Source organism: Cyrtonyx montezumae, unplaced genomic scaffold, assembly GCF_038088225.1.
Source record: "Cyrtonyx montezumae isolate F1298 unplaced genomic scaffold, pur_monq_1.0 scaffold_25, whole genome shotgun sequence".
NCBI classification, from domain to species: Eukaryota; Metazoa; Chordata; class Aves; order Galliformes; family Odontophoridae; genus Cyrtonyx; species Cyrtonyx montezumae.
The window spans coordinates 7113575-7136181 of record NW_027071992.1 but is presented as its reverse complement, the minus strand read 5'-3'; the positions used below and the strand labels follow the sequence as shown (position 1 = coordinate 7136181).

Below are 22607 nucleotides of genomic sequence, written 5' to 3'. Positions count from 1 at the left end.
TCCAGTACAGAACAGACAGTGGGTGCACTCTTCAATTTTGATTTAAAGGCAGAAAACTGTCCAACAGACAAAAAGAAGAGAATCTGAAATAATTACATGTTACTTCATGCAAATCAAAGGGCACTTATGGAAGACGGTGTCCTTTGTAAAGCTTAAAGAATCCATGTTAGACAAATGGATCTGCATCACCACTACGAAAATTCACATTATTCCCTGGAGAAACATGACAGATTATCTAGGTTATGATTTTCATTATCTTTCTGATAACAAAAGGAACTCTTACCCTGAAATGCCTTTCCCAATTCAACTCTTCCTTCACAAACATCGTATTACTCTCCAACCCTTTTACTCTTTCACTTCTGAGCTGAGTACTGTTTACACTTCTCTTAATTATTCAACATTTGTTGACTCTTTTAATACACTGAAACTCTGTACAATGAGAAGTTTTTATTCTCTCTTTTGCCACTAATGTCCACCAACCTAATCAACATGTACTTAAGTTTAGGACTCAGACTCTCGGGTAAAGGAAGGTGCTTACATACACATGTACACTCTCTTGGTTGGTAAACAAGAAGTTAAAAAGAAAAAAAGTCAACAATAATAACAAAATTGTAATAACAAGACTCCACCTCTTTTCACAGATTCTTCCAGTTTCTTTTAAGAATCAGCTAAAACAGATATTATTTCCTTTACTGCACAACTTGAAAGCACGCTAGCTTTGCCTGTGATTTCTCTGTTCAGGTCTGAAATATCTACAGCAGTGAATGTTGGTGAAGAGCACGGAGAGAGTTCACTAGATTAAAACACTACATGGGAGTAAGAAACAAGCCTGCAAAGAATATTGCATCCATAGAACTACATAATAACTCCTGACAAGACAACTTCACTTAGTTAAAAGAGTTGAAATGAGGTCAAGCTTGGAATTCTGATTTTAATTGAGTCTTATTCTAATTTTCTTTTTCAATCCTTCTGATGTTTTTCATTTTGCGATCATAAATAATGTGCATATATACTGGTTCTGAATAAAACACTGGGATATGAGTTTATTGTTTCTTGTAGTTGGAATTTTTTTACAGGAGCAATGTTGCCAAAACAGTTTAATAGCATATTCAAAATTAAGAGCGCATTTTGAATATGTTTTCTTTAAAACTTTCTTAAAAAAAAAAAAAAGGAAGAAAATATTTTTTCCATTTTCCAAACAAAACAGTAAAAGATTTGCAACAGAAGAACATTTCAAACAGCTAGTGAACAATAGTAAAAGCATGTTTAGATTTAAGGGAACGACAGTCCTCTTAGAGGAAAGAGGAGTTCTACAGCTTAAGGCTGAAAGTGTTTTGACAAACGAGTTGTAAAAAATTAAAATATTTGAGCCTTGATGTATATTCAGCAACAACAGAACCACCCCACTCATATTTGTACTTCTTCACATATCTCAAAATTGCGTTTTTAGTGGAACAAAACAGGTTTTCTTTCAAGTGCCTGAAAGATGTGTTTCGAATTTAATTTCAAAGGTGCAGCTTTTCTCAAGAAGATCACATTATCATGTGTGATAATGTTGCTCAAGGCTGTGGCCAAATGTCACAGAACCACTTGTGACTGCCACAGGGAGAAGGTTTTTTTCATAATAGGAATTGTGCAATCAGATTAGCCAGTCCAAGGAGGATTATAAAGATGTGAATGATCAGTGCTGGCCACGTCAGCTGCCCAGCACGATGCAGGGAGATCACGTAGATGAGCGATGGATACACAAATACAAAGGCCAGACCACACGTTGCTCCGGAGTATCTGAAGAAAGGGGGGAGAGAAGGAGAGAAGAGGGGAACAAAAGGGGGGGGGAGGGGAAGAGAACAAAATGCTTTGTGTTAACTCATGTTTTTGTTGTCTTTTTTTTTTTTTCCCCACTCAAACTAGTGAACAGTCTGATCACACAATGGCTATCTGACGTTATTAAACACTGACTTCTGTTTGCTGTTGCCCTGCAGTGGCACTTAATGATGTGTCTCTCAGTCTCCTGACTCTCCATACCTGCACTCTGACATGCTCCTGATGGTCCAGTCACATTCCCACATGATTCTGGGGACAGGCTCGATACGGGTGTTTTTGCTTTTTCTGGGGAAATTCGTTGACTCACAACATAAAAATACCAACAGTGCATACTTTGTTAAGCATCTTTTACTTACGAAACTGCAAATCTCACTGATTCCCAGCCACCTGAGAATGCATGTTAACGTATGAATTTAGAAATGCTCCTGCATCTGCAACTTTTATTTTAAATAACTTAATGAGATGGAAATGTTATTCTCCAGACCCAAAAATAACTAAATGCCCTTCTGGAAGCACAATCAATCTCAGCAACTGAAACATTTAACTTTGTCTAACCATTCCCTCACCTATCAAACCTTTATCATTCTTTTCCTCTGCTGTGAATTTTCACCTACTAAGCAATAGTGCAGCCAAATGTAAATTATTAACTAGCAACATATTTTATTTCAAAGATTTGATCATGCCCTTTAGGCAGTGGAAATACTGCTACATAAAGTAAACCTGCAAAACAAAACTTGTAAATATATGTTTGATTGTATGTAGAAAACTTATCAGATAGAAATGCACTGTTCCAAATGCTTAATTGCCACGCACAGTGAATGCGTCAGCAGAAGTCAAGATCAGTTTGCAAACAGAGACATGTACTACACGATATTTATTTTCAGTTAATAACCAAAGTGTCTCTATCACTGGAATCAGAACATTTTCACTAAAATGAGAATTAAAAACGAAAGAAAAATGAAAAAAAGGGATACCTCAAAGATCAGCTAGTGAGCAAAAGTAAGTTATTTTGTTATACTAACCAACCTGAGCCTGTCATACTAGTTTTATAACTGCAAATTTCTGTATTTTTAAACATCTCCATCTCCTGGTTGCTGTAGGAAAAATGCAAACGAGGAATGAATGACAATGACTATGTATACAGAATGACAGAATGGTTTGGATCGGAAAGGACCTTAAATCCTCCCAGTCCCAACTCCTGCCATGAGCAGGCTCCCCCTCAACAGCTCAGGCTGCCTGGAGCCCCATCCTGCCTGGCCTTGAACACCTCCAGGGAGGGAAGGGGGCACCACAGCTTCTCTGGGGAGGCTGTGCAAGGGCCTCACCGCTGTATGAGTAAAGAATTTCCTCCTGATATCTCACCTAAATTTCCCCTCTTTTAGTTCAAAGCTGTTTTCCCTTGTCCTGTCACTATGAGACCATGTAAAAAGTTCATCTCCCTCTTGTTTATCAGCTCCTTTAAGAAACATAAGGTAACAAAGAAGTCTCCCTTAAGTCTTCTCCAGAATGAACAAGCCCAGCTCTCTCTGCCTTTCATTCTTTCTTCATTGGAGAATTACAGAAATACATATTAAATTCATGTGATAAACATACGGAATTCAGAAGTACAATTTTTATGTTTCTTTTTCCTTTTAAGTTATTTGCATTCTTTGATTTTTATCATAGACTTTCAAATTTGCTTCAAACTGTCTTAACATAAAAATTAAGAGAAATCACACAATAAGCAAGGAACTTTTATGCTGACATAATATTCTTTGATGTGCATAGTTACATGGTGACCAGGTATAGCTCTAACAAAACTTGGGGAATCATCCCAGTCACCACAGATACAAAGGTACAATTATGGATACCAGAGCTCTTTAAAAAAGCAGATGCAGATTGCTCACAGTTCTAAATCTGCTTTGTACAACTTACAAAAGCTTGAGACCACAAAATATAAAGTTACAATTACTTATGCTCTTGGCTTTTTTTCAAAATTAAGACATAAATACATCAACATCATAGGCAAGTTTAATGTGCAAAGCAGTGTTTACCTTATGATACCTCCGATATTTGGATAAAATCTTGCCATTGCTACTCCAGCTCCTACAATTGCTATGTTCAGAACAAGCACATGGAAAACACTACAGGGAAGTGAGAAAAAAGGTATTAAAATCTATGCCACACCATTACCTTTAATTTAAACCAATATTTAACAAGTACATGGATGGTATTTTAATTTGCATGACTCATGCTATGAAAGCTAATTAATTTCACAGTAAAAATAAAATTTACTGAAAATTCAGAACACAAAATTCTAAATATCTACTGTTTTGATTTGAAATATTCTTAAGGAGTAAGTATCTGTAATCAGGCAGTTCTTCTGAAAACATCATATATGGCACTCAGCATTCAAGTATTTCAGATAAATATTCAAATTCTGAAGAAACCCACAAGAAAGAATTCGCTTGTTCAGAGATTGCTCAGAGTGAGCTATGGAAACAAAAAGTAGAGATAAATCACTGAATGGAAAACATTACACAAAATAGTACAACAAACAAACAAACAAGCACCTTAATGCTTAGCTCTAATGTATTTTGATACAGAACAAATGCTTGAGATGTTGGACCTAATTTAATATAGGACATGCACACTGCTTCTACTAGACTCTTTAAAATCTATTTTGTTTCTACAAATAATTTCCTGTTGATTTCCTTTTTGCCGTAAGTATGAAGAAACTGGAGTTTTCTGCTGTCCACAAGCAGCTTTTAATGCGTGACACTACCTTAGTGCAGGCGTTATGCATATAGCTAACACTCAGGAGAGTATCACTTTTCTTTGAAGGATATAAAATACTGGCATATTCCAGCATGAGGTGAAGTCAGGAAATATAAGAAAAAACTCTGGGATATTTTGGTCACACAGCTGCTTCTATGAAGGGAAAGAAGAATGTGCACACAGGAAGCACAGACACACTTAAGAGTTTCTGCTGATTCAGAATGGTTTGATTTCTTAAAATAATCAAACTTGTAAGCTGATGCTAACTATCTGAACCATAGAAAGTATCTGTGCTAACAGAAAGTCACTAAAGAACAATCTTCTCAAGTAGGTTACAGCTGAAATGGTAAAGGTCACCACCTTCATTGCTTGAAAGACTGGCTGCTGCCTCCCAGGTGTGGAAGAGAGACTGGAGCGGCAGAGTGTCGTTCACGTGTAGGGGAATGGTGGTAATTCACAAGCAAAGACATAATCGAAGATGCACACAATTTCTAAGATTTGCTCTAAAAAAGGATCTCAAAACAGAAATAACATCCTTAACTCTCTGTGTGGCGTTTGAACAGCAGTGCACAAAGAGGTACACTTCAGAGACTGAAGTCAGCAATGGGAACACAACAGCTGACATTTTAAGAGAAACATCGTCCCATATAAGCCTGTTAAAACCCCCAGGATAGCATCAACTTCCTACAGTCAGACTACAAATAAAAGATGGAATAAATGTCCACTGCTCCTCAAAAATTCCTTAAAAAAAATCTAATTAACTACAGAGTTCACAAAACTTTTTGTTAACATTTTCTTTCTCTCACCTCGCACACATGGCAGATGATAAATCTCACTGTGAGATAACACAAATGAAGTCAAAAGCTTATGAACACAGAAAATGGTGGCAGTTCTTTTATTTCCTTTTCAATGAGATAAATTCTCAGCGAGCAAGATTAAACAGACTGCAGGCCATACAATTAGGAAATGTTTTTCAAGTTGTGCTTTGTTACTGATTTTTTTTTGCAAGAAAACTGACGAAAGCTGGGGATATTTCAATTTGACATGCTTTAAAACAGACATGATTTTGTAGTTCAAAGTTATTGCTCTTTTAAAAATTAATTCAAGCTTCTTACAACTTCAAGCGCAAACGTATGTGTGTGCGGGTGCGTGTGTGTGCATGTGTACTTTGAAATGAAGCATTATTCCAGTTCTTCATCTGGGAAAAAACGTCAGGGCAAGGAAGGATGTGTTTTTACTCAAGTGAAAACAACTGCCTGAAAACGCTGCAACCTCCAAAACAATGCAGTGCTTGCAGAGACCGTTTCACAGTTCTTACCACAATTAAGCAGCAACCTCTAGAAAAGTAACAAAACCAAAAAGCCTGGAAAGGATTTTAATCCAGTCACTTCAAGGGAAAAGGTGACACTATCTCTCCTTGGAACATTTCTGCACCCCTTTCTACCATTTCAGTAACAGCTCACATTATAACCATGTTTCCAGTTCTCCAATAAAACGGACTGTGTATTTAAATCACAGCAAAACACCCCCTCCACACCTGTATGTTTGGGTTTTTTATCTGTAGAAATACTCACAGGTTAAGTCACATTTTAAGTGCTGAGAAAGACACTGACATTTTGAGAACAATACTTTTCTTCAAGTAAGGATCTGACATTTACAGCTACCAATAGCTGTATTACTTCAGACAGTACATTTTTTTAAATAAGATTCCAAAGTTTATGCAGGCACACACCAGAAAGGACAAACATTCCCCATAGCCAGTTATGTTTCAACAGGCTCTAAGTGGCACAGCCTCAGTCCACCAGTAGCTTGCAGCACACTTAATGGCCACCACAGATCACACAAGGCAGTCAGAAAAGCAGTATTAGCAGTATTTTTCGGCAGTATAATAACACTGCTTCTGTTTTTTTTAGAACTATAGGAAAAAAATTCAGTAGATACACTGCATCAATTCCTTCCCTGGGGAAGTGGTGGCTGCAGTTAACCTTGTCAATAATGGTGTCCATATCTATTTCACTAACTTTAGCATCCTAGAAGTACGAATCACACACACACACACACACAAAAAAAAGTGAAGACAAACCCTATGGCAGGTAATATTAAAGAAACTAAATTAGAAACTGGTTAAAAATCCTGACAGGTCAGAAGCACAGAAATTAAAAGTGCTGCACTCAGTGCAGTCACAACAGGAACGCACACATTTAAATAATAAAGAAAGCAAGGAAAGAAAGCAAAACAATGATAATTTAAGTAAAGATTTTTGAAAGGTTACTGAATCTAAAACCTGCATTTTCTTCCCAGAAGTCTCACTCAAGTGACACCAGTCAAAAGACTATGAATTACTGTAGTTTAGACACAAAGAAGAAGCTAGATGAAGAGCAGATTACTAAATGTGCATGCAAACAGCAGAAACTCATTGCATCAGAAGACACACATCTGTCAGAGAACTGGCAGGTCTGCTGGGCTGCCATGGAGTGAAGGGAGGACAGTATGTCCATCAGTTCATTTAACCTCTCAGAGCAAGAAAGGTTTTAAAAAAAAACCCTAAAATTTGATGAATGTACAAAGTATTTTATGCACAGCATATAATTAATCAAGGGAATTCTCTGTCACAACTATCACTGTAGCCACAAGCCAAAAGTAACACTAAAAAAAATTATCTTCCTATACATGCAGGAAGATCCAGAATCACATCAGCGGCAGCAGATAAACCACATGCCTCTAGACATAAGTCACTCATTAAACGATTCCATTGTAAATACATCTCACTTTAGAAAACAAAGTAATTTCCCAAATCACAGCATTTTGGCTTTCTTTTACAGCACGAGGGAGAAGAAAGATTTCCTTGGATTTTCTCCCAGTATGTTCCTTTCTGTGTTGCTGTTTGTACACTGACGTATCTTTTGTTCAATAAAAGATGAAATAAGGATGTGTTCTACTGTCACTAAATCTTTTGTGGGAAGCACAGGAAGGCTCAAGGCTTTGTGATGGTGCCTGTCATCAGACCACTGTGTCTAGCAGATCTACACATGTATTTAAGACTAGTAGTGGCACAGGTGTCTGAAACTGGTAGACAAGCAGTGTCCTCCAATTTAGAGTCAATGTGTATTTTAGCTCTCCAAAGGTAAGGTTGATACTTTTTCAAAAGGTAGAATTTAGACCAGTCTGGCTTTTAGAAAACAGTGTCACAGGCTTATTGTTGGATGACCCCTACCTATGCGATCTACTGTAGGATACCTGCTTCAGCTGGGGCATTGGACTCAATGACCTCTTGTGATCCCTTCCAACCCCTGCAATTCTGTGATTCTGTGACATATGATGCTATTTATTTACCCCTATGCTTCAGAAAAGCAAGCTGTCACTGCTCAGTATATCCTGTGGGAAACCCGGCAGAATCAAAAGGTACCTGTCCTCGGCCTAAGCTTTGAAGTTTCAGGAGGATGAGTTTCTTTGTCATGTAAACCACAGGTTATTAGCATACTCCCACGGCTAAGCATTAGCAGAAAAAAAAAAGTAGCACTGCAAGATATCTAAAGAATGTGGGACAGAGACATGGGGGTTAGTCTTCAGACAAGCACCTCTAAAGCTGACTAAAAGGTTCCTCATTATAATCTAGTCATAACTCACACCCTGCTAACAAAAGCTAAGACACAAAAAGGAGGCTGTTTCTGGTAGAAATTAGATTAGACCAATGGTCAAGACTAAAATCTACAAATTAGTAAACGAATACCTTGATGCTTCATCATAACCAGTGACAGACAAATAGAAAAGAAATTAAAGCAAATAACTGAATTGATATAATTGCAATAAAGCCACCACTAGAAAATAAAAACTATTTTGCAGCCCTGAAGCAAGGGTGCCATCAGGCTGCTCAGTCAACAGCCAGATTTAGATGCAGCCATCCAGAGTTCAAGAATTTTGGATTTTAAGATCAGGGAGCTTCCAGTTCATTGTGAAATCTGCAGCACATCCACATGCAGTAACCCTGATCTCAAATAAGAATAGGTTTTGTATTTTGTGGGATTTTTTTTTTTTTTTTGAGAAAACAGGACAATTACAGACAATGTAATTTATTATATTCTGTCAGCTGCAAAGGAAATTTAATAAAGGAAGGATACAACTACGGAAATATGTCTAACTTAGCATATTAAATCACAGCAGAGTTAAATGAGGCTAGGTGGCCAACACAGATCTTCAGATGCACCATCAGCATGAATCTGGCACACTAACAGACGCATTGTATATACATGTGGATGGATATACCATCAGGGAACATCCACAGCTTGGAAATAAATACAGGAAAATGTAGAAAAAAATCACATAAACTATAGAATCAGTCACAAAACCCCAAGATTTTTGCGGTTTTAATTTGTATTAAATCTTTTTAGACAAATGGCACAGAAAGTCACCTGCTCTGGTTTTTAATCCTGCTTCATTTTTCTGATTCCTTGGTGACAAACAATTTTCACCAGTTAAGTGACTGGGAATATTCCCCTACATAACACACACCTTATGTACACACCTAAGAGCTAGAGTTTTTCTTTCGTCGATCAGTCTTCTTTTCCACCTGGAAACTGATAGCCATTGACAATGAATATTTTGGTAAAAGCCAGGTACATATAATCTATCATTTTCCTATGTAAAAGCAAACAACCTAGCATTTCCAGCTAAGTTTTTCAGGGTGGATCAGTGGGATTTACAGTGAGCTATCAGTTTAACATCAGTAAGAGCTATCATTTTGTGTCCCCACACATCAGCTCTCCCAAACCTCTTTTTAAACATAGTTCTCTCAGCATAACAGAAAAGCAGGGAGATCACAGGAATATGAAAACATCTTCCAAGTCCTTCTGGAAGCAGTAACACGAAATTCTAGCAAAAATGGAAACATTTCTTCTCCAAGAGTGGTGAGGAACCGGGAAAGGCAGCCCAGGGAGGTGGCTGAGTCACCATTGCTGGAGGTGCTCAAGAAACATGTAGATGTTTTACTGAGGGATATAGCTTAGTGGGGACACGGTGGCAGGTGGATGGTTGGACTGGATAATCTTGGTGATTCTCTGATTCAGAGGGCCCACGAAAGCTCTGCAATGACCATAGTAGAAGTTCATCAGTAAGGTGATGATGACAGGTAGAGCACTGCATTCACAGGCTCTCACAACATTGGGACCACAGTTCTAATTTTTTCCAGACTACTTGATGGTAGAAAGTAGTAATAGTAACAGAATAGTAAATTCTCCCTAAAAAAGAGATACCAAAGAGAGACACATACAGTAAGAATGTACTGTCTTGTCTCCATAGGTGAACAAGAGAACAAGTGCCTTCCTGGAAACGATTTCTGACTTCTTAGAAATGTTAAATACCTCCCCCTACGGAGACCTTTAAGAAAAAAGAGAGACTGAAGCTACCCACAGGACTTCCCGGAGACAGGAACAAAGAATTTGCATTATCACATCGGTCACACCACAAAAGCTTAAAAACAGCAAGCTTGAGCTAACCTAAGCAGAGCCTTGTATGAAGATTTTACGAGAGGCCAGAAAGGAAATGTAGAACCATTCAGGGAGTGACCTGGGAGAAGAGATAGGAAGAGGTAGATTTACGTAATACTAAGCATAGGCTATTTCCCAATGGCTGTGAAATCCACGTTTAGCACTTAAATCAATGGCCTTGTTTCCAATAGTAGCTTGCAGCAGTTCCTAAAAATCTCCTCTACTTTGAATTGAGTACAATTTAGCATAAAAAAAAGCAGGCATTTATTTCGCGTCCTAATTTAGACATCCAGTTTCTAGACCTTTCCATACCTATTTTAAGACCCAGAAGAAACCTAAAGCTTTTAACAGTATCTTCCCAGACCTGCATGCTACTGCTGATGCCACAGAAGAAATACACATGGCTTCCTGTGATATTTTTTCCTAAGCTCCATCAGCAGTAATTCACAACATAAAATAAGAAACTCAAAGAAAAATACCAACTTCTCAGCTGTGACAAATTCAGACAATACTCCAAATATAAATGTCCTAGGTTATATTTAAAACAGCAACAGCAACAACAGAACAACAAACTAACAGAACTAAAACTGAGTTCTGGGTCAGCTCTTCCCCGGAGTTCAGTCAGGGTACAAGTGCAAGGGTGTGGCACATCTCTGAAATTAGCATCTGAAAAGCTATTTTTATAAGCATAACAGCAGTCAAGGTAACATGGCTAACAACTCAGTTAGCTATGAGCTCCTTTAAAAACAGATGGATGATTACTAGCTATGCACGATCAAAATTTATACTGAACCCTGAATGGTTAATGCAAGGTGCATAGCCTTCAAAACTGAAAGACCACTTGGTAAAAATCTTCTGGAGTAAAGTAATATTTTCCCACACAGCTTCTTTTTTTGTTATATAAATTCACGACAAAGGAACTGGACTGACAAAATAAGGAGCTAAAACAAAAGACACGGCTCCCTCCCGTTCCGCACGGCCAAGCTGTAGCAGCCCTGGTCACAGACTCGTTTCCTCTCCATGCCTATTCAACCTTTGCCTCTGCAAACATTTTGAAATTAGCTTTTGAAATGTACTAAGGCATCAAAGGAAACTCCTGAAAGCTCAGCCAACTTTCTGACCACATACAAAAGGCTAGTTAAGCACAGTGTGCCAAGCTCTCTAGTCAAAGAACAGCCTTTCTTACCTTGGGTAAGCATTTCCAAAAACCTGTCTTAATAGCTGTACCCGTGCCAGATAGCCCAACAGAGGGTACACAGTAATCATCTGGAACAGCAGAAATATTCTTGCAATAAAAGACATGATGTCGTCGCTGGGAAAGTTATCTAGAAAATTCTAAGCAGACGAATAATGTTACATTTACCAATATGTCTCGATTACATTTATGTGCTGATTTTTAATAGCTCTGTTCAAGAAAGAAGATGGTAAAAGGCAAGCAACTCTAAATGTAGATCAACCCCATAACATAAAATACCCTTTCTTCCTTTTGAAATTGTTACATAACCAAATACCACCTTTTTTTTTTTTACTATTAAAGACATGATGTCACTTTCAATGTTAACAGTAAAGAATTATGTTCTGATCTCAGCACTCAAAAATAATCAAGTCTATGGGGCAGCTACCTGACTTCTTAGACAAATTAATTCATGTGCTCTTATTACCTGTCATATCATATCTAAAAGTGAAAAAAAAAAAAGATATTTATTCAGTAAAATTGAATCATTATCATAAGAAAAATAACACTGTAAACCGTAAGAAAAACTGCTGTCATCTATTAACTATGGATTTTATCCCATTAAGTTACTAATAGGCTTAAAAAAAATCATTTCCTGGTGAAGCAGTCGTTCCAGTTCTAACTAATCTATAGTCAGAGGAAACCTTTAAAAGCTTCTTTATTGCTTCCTACTATGCAGGTGATGTGGATCACTTTGCATAAAATGCATCATCAGTTTACAATTTCTATCTTTGAAGTAGTCAAGGTTGTGAGAATCAGCCCTGCCTATAGGCAGGGAAGAGTTCAATAGCCTTTACAGAGGTGCTATGTGTTACCCAAATAACTTTGTAGGGAAGGCCCACCACATTACTAGACTGCAAACTGATCCATAGCAAGGACCCAAGTATGAATATGCTTGCATTTCCTTTTATGTTTTGTGGTGGCTGTATTTTTTTTTTTTCAGACTACTTGAAACTTGCCCCAGTGGGCAGGATTTGTCATTGCAAACACAATTAAATATAAACGTGATACTTTTTGGAAATGAATAAGCTAAAAATCCAAATCCGAATTGCTCCTTTTGGTCTTCACTTTCACAGAGGATTTATTTAATGTTTGTTTTGAGAGAACTACTGGCAACCAGACACGAATGCTAATGAGATAACAAAAGCATTACTCATCTGCTTGTGGTAGTGCCCATGAAGCATCAGCCAACTGACCAGAGTGAAGAACAGATGCGCCTGCCAGGGTGAATCATGAAGCAAGCAGCAGAAGCAATTCTTTTTTTAAAACACAATTAAAGGTCAAGGATGAACATGTACTGCAGTAAATATCTTACCTGTTCAATACATTCTTTGGATAGTGGTGGTGAAGGAAAAGATGCAAAAATTATCACTCCAACATACAAATATGTTAATCCCACCAGGAAGTAAGCAATGGAGAGGTCTCTCACCTAAGGAAAAATAAAACCTTATTTTGGCCAAAACTCGATAGATTTCTATTGCATTCACTGCTGTTGCTTTTATATTTTATATTTTAATTATTATTTTACAATATTTTTTTACTATTTTTACTGTCCCTTACTATTGCTTGAACAGAGACTTCAAATCTGGTCCTGAATCAGACCAGAAAGTGCAAGGTAGCTCAAAGAGGAGACTGACAAGTATCACACATTTATCTAGATATGCAAAGTATACAAGAAAAAGATATTCCAATATAAGTAGCACACTATTGCTGGATGTAAAAACCATGAGTCATTAAAACATACAAACTGAAAACACTCCTTTCTTACGTTCACCTGTTGCTATTAGAGCCTCGGGGAGCAGAGAAGGTTGTCAAATACAAAGCTCGTAAACACCCTAATTGGCATTAAAATTCTACATTTAAAGAGATAGGCCTACCCAGATATAACGGAGGATGATGCACTGCAAAATAGAAACAAATACATTGGATATCTGTATGAATACTATGATAATGGAAGCACCCGGTTCACAGTTAATTAAAAAATACAAATGCAACCACAATAAACCAAAAGCACGGGTAGGCACAGAGGTATATATGTTCTTTAGCTTATTATTTTATGACATAATGCCTTTTCTCTTTAAATTTGCCCATCTGCTTCATTACTTAAATTTCTATAAATGCTCCAGGTAAGTGCACTAAATAATAGTCAGACAATTTCTGAAGACAGTTTTAGAATTAAGGAGATAAATCCATATTTAAGTTAACATAAGTTAACTTCTGAAAAATTTGACAGTATTTCTGGTTTACCTAGTAAGATACAAAAAATGCATTCAAATGTGTTAGCAATATTTAGTACTGGAATACAAGGAGCAAATTTACTCAAGTACTTCATGAAATTGCAGAATTCACATGCACAGTGCACTGACTTTATAGCAGTGTACCTGGAATTTTCTCTTCACAAACTCCTTTTCTTTTTTAGAAATAACAACATTTTTATTTTTTTTAGTAATTAATGAACTGTATTCTGTATAAGCATATGCTACACTACAAGACTGTCATTATCTTACAGCAAACCATTTGTTCAGCTGCTGCTAACTATCAGCATCTTAGAGGATTATCACTTATGTTTCAATATATGGCCCTATTTTCCTATGACTGATTAGCAAATCTTATTAACCTAGGCACAGCACGGAATTATTAGGGCCATATGGCTTGCAGACCAGGATTTTATGGCATCCAGCCAGCTCAGGAAGCATTTCTCACTCACATTTCTGCTCGGAAATGCTTCTCCCAGTGTTTCTCCACACTCGTTCCTTAAGGAAAGAAGTGTATCTTACACCCTTGTGTAATCTTTTGAAGGCAGGCAGTGCCCAGTGAAAATACACACACAGTTGTTCTGAGAAACATTCAGAAGAAAACCAGTTCTCATGTTCATTTTGTCAGATCAAAGCCTTTTTTTATCATCAGCTTGCAACACAGGGTAATGCATACTCCTTACCCCATACGGGGGCATAAGGGGCACTGTCCCCCCAACATCTGCAACCTCTTTCTGTTGCTGGTCAGATCTACACAGCTGGAAGATGCTTCTGTAGCCTCTACTGTTCTCATGCTTGTTGCTGAGTAAGGACTGCAAGCTTCAGCAGAGGCTGAATAATACAGTTCTATTTAAATTATTCCCAGAGCTTCTTCACGTTGACAGAGGAAAGTGTACAGGCTTTTAGATACCAACTACAACTTCAGTAGCACCAGAGCCAATCATAAGAAGTTGTTTTTAAATTACTAAACATAGTCATCCTGATTTCTTACAGCTATTTGTGAGTAACTTCCATTAATTGCAGGTGCTAGACACGTTCACAGCCAGGGTGGCTTTGCAGATAGATATGGATCCTCATCTCTTGAAAACAGTGCTTGGACAATTTTCCAAAATTCACCAAAGACCTTCTAAAGGCACATTATCACAGAATTTGTTTAAAGTTGCTTTAAACTTGCTATTTTATGTTCATTCCCCATGCATAAAGATAGCACAGTTACTATCAGTTGCTATTTGTACTTGGCTTACATACAATCTCTATAAACAAATATCAAATAATTTTTGCTGTGACAAGTACTTGCAGTTGTTAGGCCATGTGATCTGAAAACAAATCTAGGCAAATTCATTTCTCTGGACTACACTTGATTAAGAGTCACTAGCAGGTGTGCTATTACCTGTCATGTTAACTAGTTTGTGCTCCTAGAGTTTCTAAAGAATGCTTGCTTTAATATAACCTAAAACTAAATGCTGTGATAATTTTTATAATGTACTTTTATAGTGTATGACACAATATAGCCTTGACTCCAGGTGCAGTCACAACACAAACAGTATTCAAAGTTCGATTTCTGTAAGCAATAAAAAAAGTTATAGTGGTGATCAAAAAACAGATTTTATCTTTCCTCACACACATCAACTGCATTGCAAATATCTGCTTCTTAGTATGGAAAAAGCCACTAAGAGGGTTATCTTCATACAAGCATGTTTATGTGACAGCAACACCTTCTGACTACTATTCAGGATACCTGAGTTCACTCTCTAAAGACCTTGACTATAAATACTGTTTAGACAGCATAAATACAGATAAAACTAAAGGACACATGGGTAGAGATAAAAGGATTATTTTTAAATAACAGAGCAATAATCTCATCTGTCTATTTTAAATTTAATATTAAGATATTGATAGCTTTTCTTTTCCACTCAGGTGGAAGCTGCCTAAACATAAATACAGCTGTCTTTGCAACTAGAGTTTATAATCTCAAAATTAACTGTGGGACAGATGGTTGAAAGAAAGAAGTACATGGGGGATCAGAGAGGAAGGGAAGTGTCACAGATAATAAGCAGGTCACAGTCCATAAGGACAGACAGCTTGCCACCTGCCAAGCCCTCCTTGTGTACACCTGAAATAACAAGCAGCTGCAGAGGTGGAACCTGGGCAATACTTCAGCTGCAGTTACTGCTGACTAGGAGTTTTTCTGGTCAAGATACACAGAACGATGCGTTAAAAGTGTCTCTGGATTCACAGAAAACTGGGGGACTAAGGGCTGGCAGCAGTCACAGAAGAGACCCAGAAAATGGCTTCCTAAAAGAAAGAAAACTCTGACAGATGAGGTGAAGCTATTAAGGAGAGCTTTCATAGTACAAGACATTATATTATAAGCCATGGATGAATACCCAATTACAGGCTGTGTGCAGCTCAGTGAAAGCTCCGTGGCTCCACAGGTATTTTCTCTGTGAAGGTGAAAAGAGAAGACAACTTTCAGGCCTTCTTTTCCCTGTCACGAGACCTGGAGAAAACAGCTTATTTTTTCCTCAGTAATACAGTGAAAACTAGTTTGCAGCCAGTTTTAAGATAGAGAATCCTGCATCACTGTGTAGTAATGATTACTATATTAGAAACAGCACCTTTTAACTGATGCATTTCAGATTGTTCACTTCTCAAAAGGCAGATGCTAATTCTGTAATACTTTATCTAGATTCCAATCTATAGCTTATAAACAGACTTAACCTGTTCAAGTGATAACATACAACAGGATGACAAAAGTACTTCACAAAGACTCATAATGCTGTGCATAATCTTGGCTGGAAAGAGAAACTGATGGTAGAGTATTATCATGCAAGCTCACTCTGTTCTTGGGGAATAAACAGTGTTCCAATACTGCAGAAAATATGCAGAACCCTAAGCTCTGTGCCTTCCAAAGATACTATCTGGATAAAAAGCACTCTCCTGTGCCTAGCCTTTCCCCAGGTATGTCCACAAACAATTGTTAGGAGACAGCACTTGCACAAAGAGCATGTCCCCTATACATACCTGTAGCTCCTGCACTGGGCTTGTACAAACAACTGGTTTCCCTGGTCGCTCAGGGAACCAGTTCACAGAAGTGAACCAGATACAAAAACAAAGAAACCCAACAAATAATCTCTCTCGGGATTATTAGTTTTGTGTGCACTCAGTTTCCAATGCAGTTCACTGTGCAGTTGCACAAACTTAATGATATATATACAAGATGGAAACAGTGGGAGACAGGAGCAGCGAGCATTTACCTGGGGGGATTACTCAACACAGAGCTGTAAATGAAAAACTATGCTCACAGGGCTTCTCCAGGATGTGCTGCTGACACTTGGCTTACTTCAGTTCACTGCTCCTCTCACACCCACAGCACTGTACAGGAATAGTAGCTGGAGGAATCCTCTTCCCATGTGTGTTTTAAACTTTGGGCACTGACACATGCCTTTGACTAGAATGGAAACTGCTATTGTTTTGGATTTATGACTCCGTAAAAGGCACATATTGTTTTTCTTACTCTTTTTCCACCTCTCCAAAGTAGTTCTTATGACCACTAGTTTTAGCAAGTTGTACTTTTGCAGCTTCTCAAGGTCTATGTCTTTTCACAGAACACTCATGGATATGATATACTAATAGCTGGATCCATTCATTAAGCAGCAGTCTCCATTTGATCCTTGTGAGATACTGGCATAAGAATGCATCTTGTCAATACAAAAACACAGGAAGAAGTTACCCCCTATTTGTGACCAATCACAGAGGTTGAGGTCCATATACACACATAAACTTTCTGCTTTCCAACAAGTCCAGCAGATCAGTGAAAAAATCACAAAATAGCTCTTAAGCAGTGTCAGTACTTCATGAATATTTGCAAAGCACTTTGCAGACCTAGGTGAAAAGCTTCTGTAGGGTTACAAACTGAAAAAAAAGGCAAAAAAATCCCTAGCCAAATGTAACTCCTAGTAGAACAATGCACAGATCTGGCTTCCTATTACAAGCTTTTTACGCTACAAGAAAAGGTATTCTTTCTGATCAGTTTAAACACACTTCTGCAGTGCAAGTATTACTGAGGACTGATTACTGCTGAGATGCATGCTGACCTCAAAACCCAACTGAAATCCTAGGGAGGGTGTTCAGAAAACCTGATTCAAAAGCAGGCAACAGTTTCTTCCTCTTTAACACAAGAATAGCAAGCTGGAGAATATTCCAGGTGCCGCTCTTCACAGTTCTTATTGCTTCCTCCAATATAAATGGAAGAGGTGAAGCCACAAGAAAGGTTTTAAAGCAGCAAGGAGGCAGCAGACTTTCCCTGCATACAAAGTTGACTGCAGAAATGACAGTGCCTTTGAACATAAAATCCACAGCTAAGAAAAACATAATATTGCCCTCTTGTGTACTGTAAGGTTTTCTTATAACTCACTGAGAATAATATACATATTTCCTTTCTCTAGATAATTGCTAACCTACTCTTTAGTTGTTAGACTACTTTCAAAAATAGCTGTAAAATACAAGAAGCCTTCCTAAAGGATTCACAACTCTTTTTCAGAGGGGCATAGCTATCTTGTCTCACAGGGACTAAAAATCTAACTGTGAAGACTTATCAAAGCAATAAGTCATGTCATTTCACACGTGTTGGTCTATAAACTGCACTTGAAGTGAGTAATCAAAATGATGTACTAGTTTTTGACCCATCTAATACTTAAAAATATTTTTATGTTATTACAGTTAACTTTCCAGCCAAGATTTTAAAGAAGCTGGACAGAAAATCCAAAATGTAAGTGAGAAAAAGAAATCAACTAAACGTATCTGAAACTCTTAACACTTAACACCATGCTTACTCACTTTTTAAGACTGGAAGACATGAAGAAAGAGTGCAGTTTCAACTTGATAAGCAATACAAAACACCGGTTAAAAGTCCAGCCCATAGACTAGGTACCACACAAGTTCTCAATCCAGACTTCAGCTCTGAGGATTTCCTAAACAGGGTCAGCTTTCTCTACAAACCTTAACTTCAGTTGTGACACAAATCTACTGAAGGAACTCTCCTAAGAGACATTATCAAGAACACAATATTATTGCTCAGGACTCTGAATCAGTTCTGTGCTTGATTTTCTCCTCTTTTTTGTTTCAAAATCTATGACCTTTTCTACAGCAACCTTGCCAGTTTTTCTGCTGCTTCTGTGTAATCTGGCCACTTAATGCCAGCCTGATCACAAATAAGCTTTGGATGTTCCTCAAGACTTTCATTTGAATAAATTTGTCATTCATCTGTTACTCATTGATAGCCAGAATGTATAACTGGTTTCTTATCAGATCACAAAACTTATTTATGTATTCTGAAGCAATTACAGTCTCTGGATTAATTTCAAGAGAAACAGACAAGAAAAAGATAAGTGTTGCATGTAACGTGTTGAAAAGTGTTGCATTATAACTACATTAAGTTTCAAATCAGCAAAGCCTTGTGGAATTACTTACGTTGTTTTCTTGATTCTTGTTATTTTGTAGAAGAGTGATGACACAATTATGGATGAAGAAGGCAAGTGTTAGAACCCCTGTGAGCTGAGGGAACAGAACTCTAAATTCTAGAGGGGAGAAAAAGTGTTAGTATCTTGCTTTTGTGAATCAAACAATGTCAATATGCAAATGACATACACTGCGGTGGAGTCAACTGGTAAAAACAAGAACAATCATGTTAAAAAGGGATGATCTGTCCTTGACCATAGCCAACACAAATATTTAATAAGGAAGTAAAAAACGTGTGAAGCTAGTGGTTACTATATTACACAGTCTTCAGGAAGATTTCTATCATGACCCCAGCCACTAAAGACTATCAGATCAATCTAGGACTTAAAACACAAGCTTTTCTTTTCTGCTTCTCAACAGTGTAAATGCAGAGCATTTCTGAGGCAGGAACTGGTTCCACTGCAGCTGTAGATGTTCTGTTCCCCAAAAATGGAAATGAGCGGAAAGCTATTATATGCTTTGTGAGCTTCCTTTGTTTTTGAATATGATGACGATTAGCAAGTTGGTTATGCTTCTAGAATAAAACTACCATATGCAGATGTTAATGACATGCTGCATCAAAACCAGGGTACAGGCCCCTTCTCTAACTCTTTGCAGCATCCATGGTGCCTTTTTTTTCCCTCTTGGGTCTCCATGGAAACAGCACTGTGTTGTTTCTTTGAATACTTGAAGGATTATGTTATGCTGAATACCTGAAGGGTCTGTTCAGCCTAGAGAAGACAAAACTGAGAGAGGATCTGATCAATGTTTATGAATACCTGAAGTGTAGGAAGTAATTGGACAAGGCCACTCTTTTCAGTGTTGTATCATGACAGAACAAAGAGTCCCAAACAGTCAAAACTGGAACATTGAAAGTTCCACACAAATAGATGGAAGAACTTCTTTACAGTGAGGGTGACAGAGCACTGGAACAGGCTGCCCAAGACGTTGTGGAGTCTCCTTCTTTGGAGATAATCAAGATTCATCTGGATGCCTACATGTACAACCTCCTGCAGGGAAACAGCTTTAGCAGAGGGGCTGGACTCAGTGATTTATGGAGGTCCCTTCCAACCTGTGCAATTCTGTGGTCATGTCCACAGTACTCTTCCTGGAAGTGCTGCAACTGATCTAAGAGTTTACCAGTGCCATAACATGACTAAAGCACCATCTCTGTTGGTACTGTAAAAGGATATATATACTTGAGAGAGTTACAGGAATTGGAGATCCCAGAGTTAGTTCAGCTTCTGGAAAACAACCAGTACTATACCAAAACACTCATCAGATGCTCAAAAATCTCTACAGATCACAAAGACCTTTATGCAAATGTATCTAAACCAGTCTCCTCTAAACTGCTATGAAGTGAGCAAGTTAAAAACACTTCAAGCAATTAACTAACAGCTCAACAAGGTTGACAGAACAGATTTTCCATAAGGCTGGATTCACTGTATTTTCAGTATCTAACTCGCACAATGTGCTATCAACAGAATTCAGGTGCAGTCAAGCTCTGGACTTGCTTTCCATCCACTACTTTAATGTCAGTAGTAAAAATTGAACCAGATTCAGAATTTCTCTCAGCATTGTCTTCCCCATCTCTACAACAACCTGCTCTAGCTGGATTTGTATGCATCACCTACATGCTTTGTCTATCTTCTAACAGTGTTAGTAATGTTGCCAAAATAGTCTAACCACTGACTTCTTACAAATGTAATGCTGTAAATCAGAGGAGTGATTCACTTCAGTATAGGGCAACCTGATCTAGTGGGTGGCAGCACTGCCCGTGACAGCAGAGCAGGAACTGGCTGGACTTTAAAGTTCCTTCCAACTCTCAATCATTCTATGATTCTATGATAACATTAGAAGACACAACTCCTGTAAAGAGTGGGGAAAAAGAGCTTAAGACCCAGTCCTGATCTCTCTTCAGAGGTCTCATAAACCAAGAAACTGGTTTCTTTAGACTATCTGTTCATTCAGTACAACTCTTTATACATATATAGGTGATCTGTAATGTTACTGTGAAAGAGGGGGGCGGAAAAGCAACACAACATTCAAGAAAGAAAAGAAATATACTGGAAAGCTAACAGCTGTTAGAAAGTGAAGATTCCTGAACCTCTAGATGCAACTTCATACAGCATCCCCTTACTCTGCTTACCTCAAAAAGATTTTAAAAGGTGCACAAGACAGACATTTATAAATCATTTTAGAAAGTCTTAAGCCCATCATATATGTTTCATTACTATATCTTAACTATCTTACCTGGTACAAAAAATTCATTCTCTGTAAACCAGATGAATTCTAAGTGGATTCCCAGGTGAGCAGCCTTTACAGTAACCAAAAGAACTAAGTAGATAACTGAAACTGTACCTAGAAAAGACCAAACAAATACCAAGAGGCAATAGAAAGTATTCTTGCAGTGCTTTTTCTTGCTCCATTCAACTAGTTACCTTTAGCTGAAACCCTTATAGGTGGTATTCATTCTTAAAAATACAAAATAGTTATAAATTTTCTTTTTTGTTTCTTTTCTTTTTTTCTAAGTCAGAGAGAAAGAGCAGTGCACTTGCATTGAATGCAAGCATGTTCCAATGTTCTCCAAATGCTGCACTAGTCACAGTGAACCAGCAATCCCTCTTGTTGGTTAGGTGGGGATTCCTCTAGACCATAACAGATGGATTCCAGATTCAGCTGTCAGGATTCTAATCTGACATGAGACTTAGCTGGCCACAGATAGCAGAGCTATCTCAATGTCCACTCATTCAGTCCTTGACTGAATAGACCAGGGAGAGATGAATTAATGCTTACTACAGCTGTCAACTTTATACTGGCAGATAAAAGTTTGATAACCACATTTGATGACTGCTGCTTTAAACTTTGTCATGATCACAACCTCGGAGAACTTTGGTCATAATGCAGGATTTGAACTCCATCTCATTGGTCCAGTGTCATCCAGCAACAATCTGCACTGCTAAAGGATTATGAATAAGACTACAGACAGTATAAATGCCTCACTGTGGCTGCCTGTTAGACAGAGTATGAACTTGGTTTTTGACACTTAAAAGAGAGGGGTAGAAGAAAGGCAGAATAATAACTACTCAAAATTTGAAGGAAACCTTGCACCAGTAGTTAAGGCTATTGTGATGCAACCTCCAGGTCAATAATACTGTATTATCTCTGTGATAAATTACAAAAATACAGTCAAGGACCAAGTAGAGAAAAGGTTCTGCTCTTTAGGGTATACTTAACAGCTGAAATTCTCCATAGTTTCCACACAACTTAGGTTTCCATAAGCATGAAGGCAAGCAAGAGTTTTCTACCAAGAATCATTTTAGCACATCAAAAATACCCTTCCAATTCTTGTCTGAAAAATTTACAAGGCTTATAGAAGCTAAAGCAGCTTTGAACATCTCTGCATTAGATAATAAGTGACTGGAGTTATGAGAAAATTCATACTTTAATACCCAGGGTAGCTCTCAAGTGAAAAATAGCTGCCTGTGATGCAGTGCTTATTTTAAAAGTACATATATTTACGGCCATGTCTCAACTGAAAATTATTTTCTTAAC

The 22607-nt window shown here is 37.8% G+C and overlaps 1 protein-coding gene across 1 annotated transcript in view; it reads right to left on the bottom strand.

The window, feature by feature from the left end:
- Nucleotides 1-1162: 1162 nt before the first annotated feature.
- The window catches only part of SLC38A9 (solute carrier family 38 member 9), a 44118-nt gene continuing 22673 nt past the window's right edge, over nt 1163-22607 (bottom strand). The window contains exons 10-15 of the mRNA XM_065739874.1: nt 21306-21413; nt 19026-19132; nt 12614-12727; nt 11251-11399; nt 3858-3947; nt 1163-1785 (exon numbers count right to left, since the gene is read on the bottom strand). Coding sequence (XP_065595946.1) covers nt 1620-1785; nt 3858-3947; nt 11251-11399; nt 12614-12727; nt 19026-19132; nt 21306-21413 — 734 coding nt within the window. The 3' untranslated portion in view covers nt 1163-1619. The remainder of the gene's footprint in view (nt 1786-3857; nt 3948-11250; nt 11400-12613; nt 12728-19025; nt 19133-21305; nt 21414-22607) is intronic.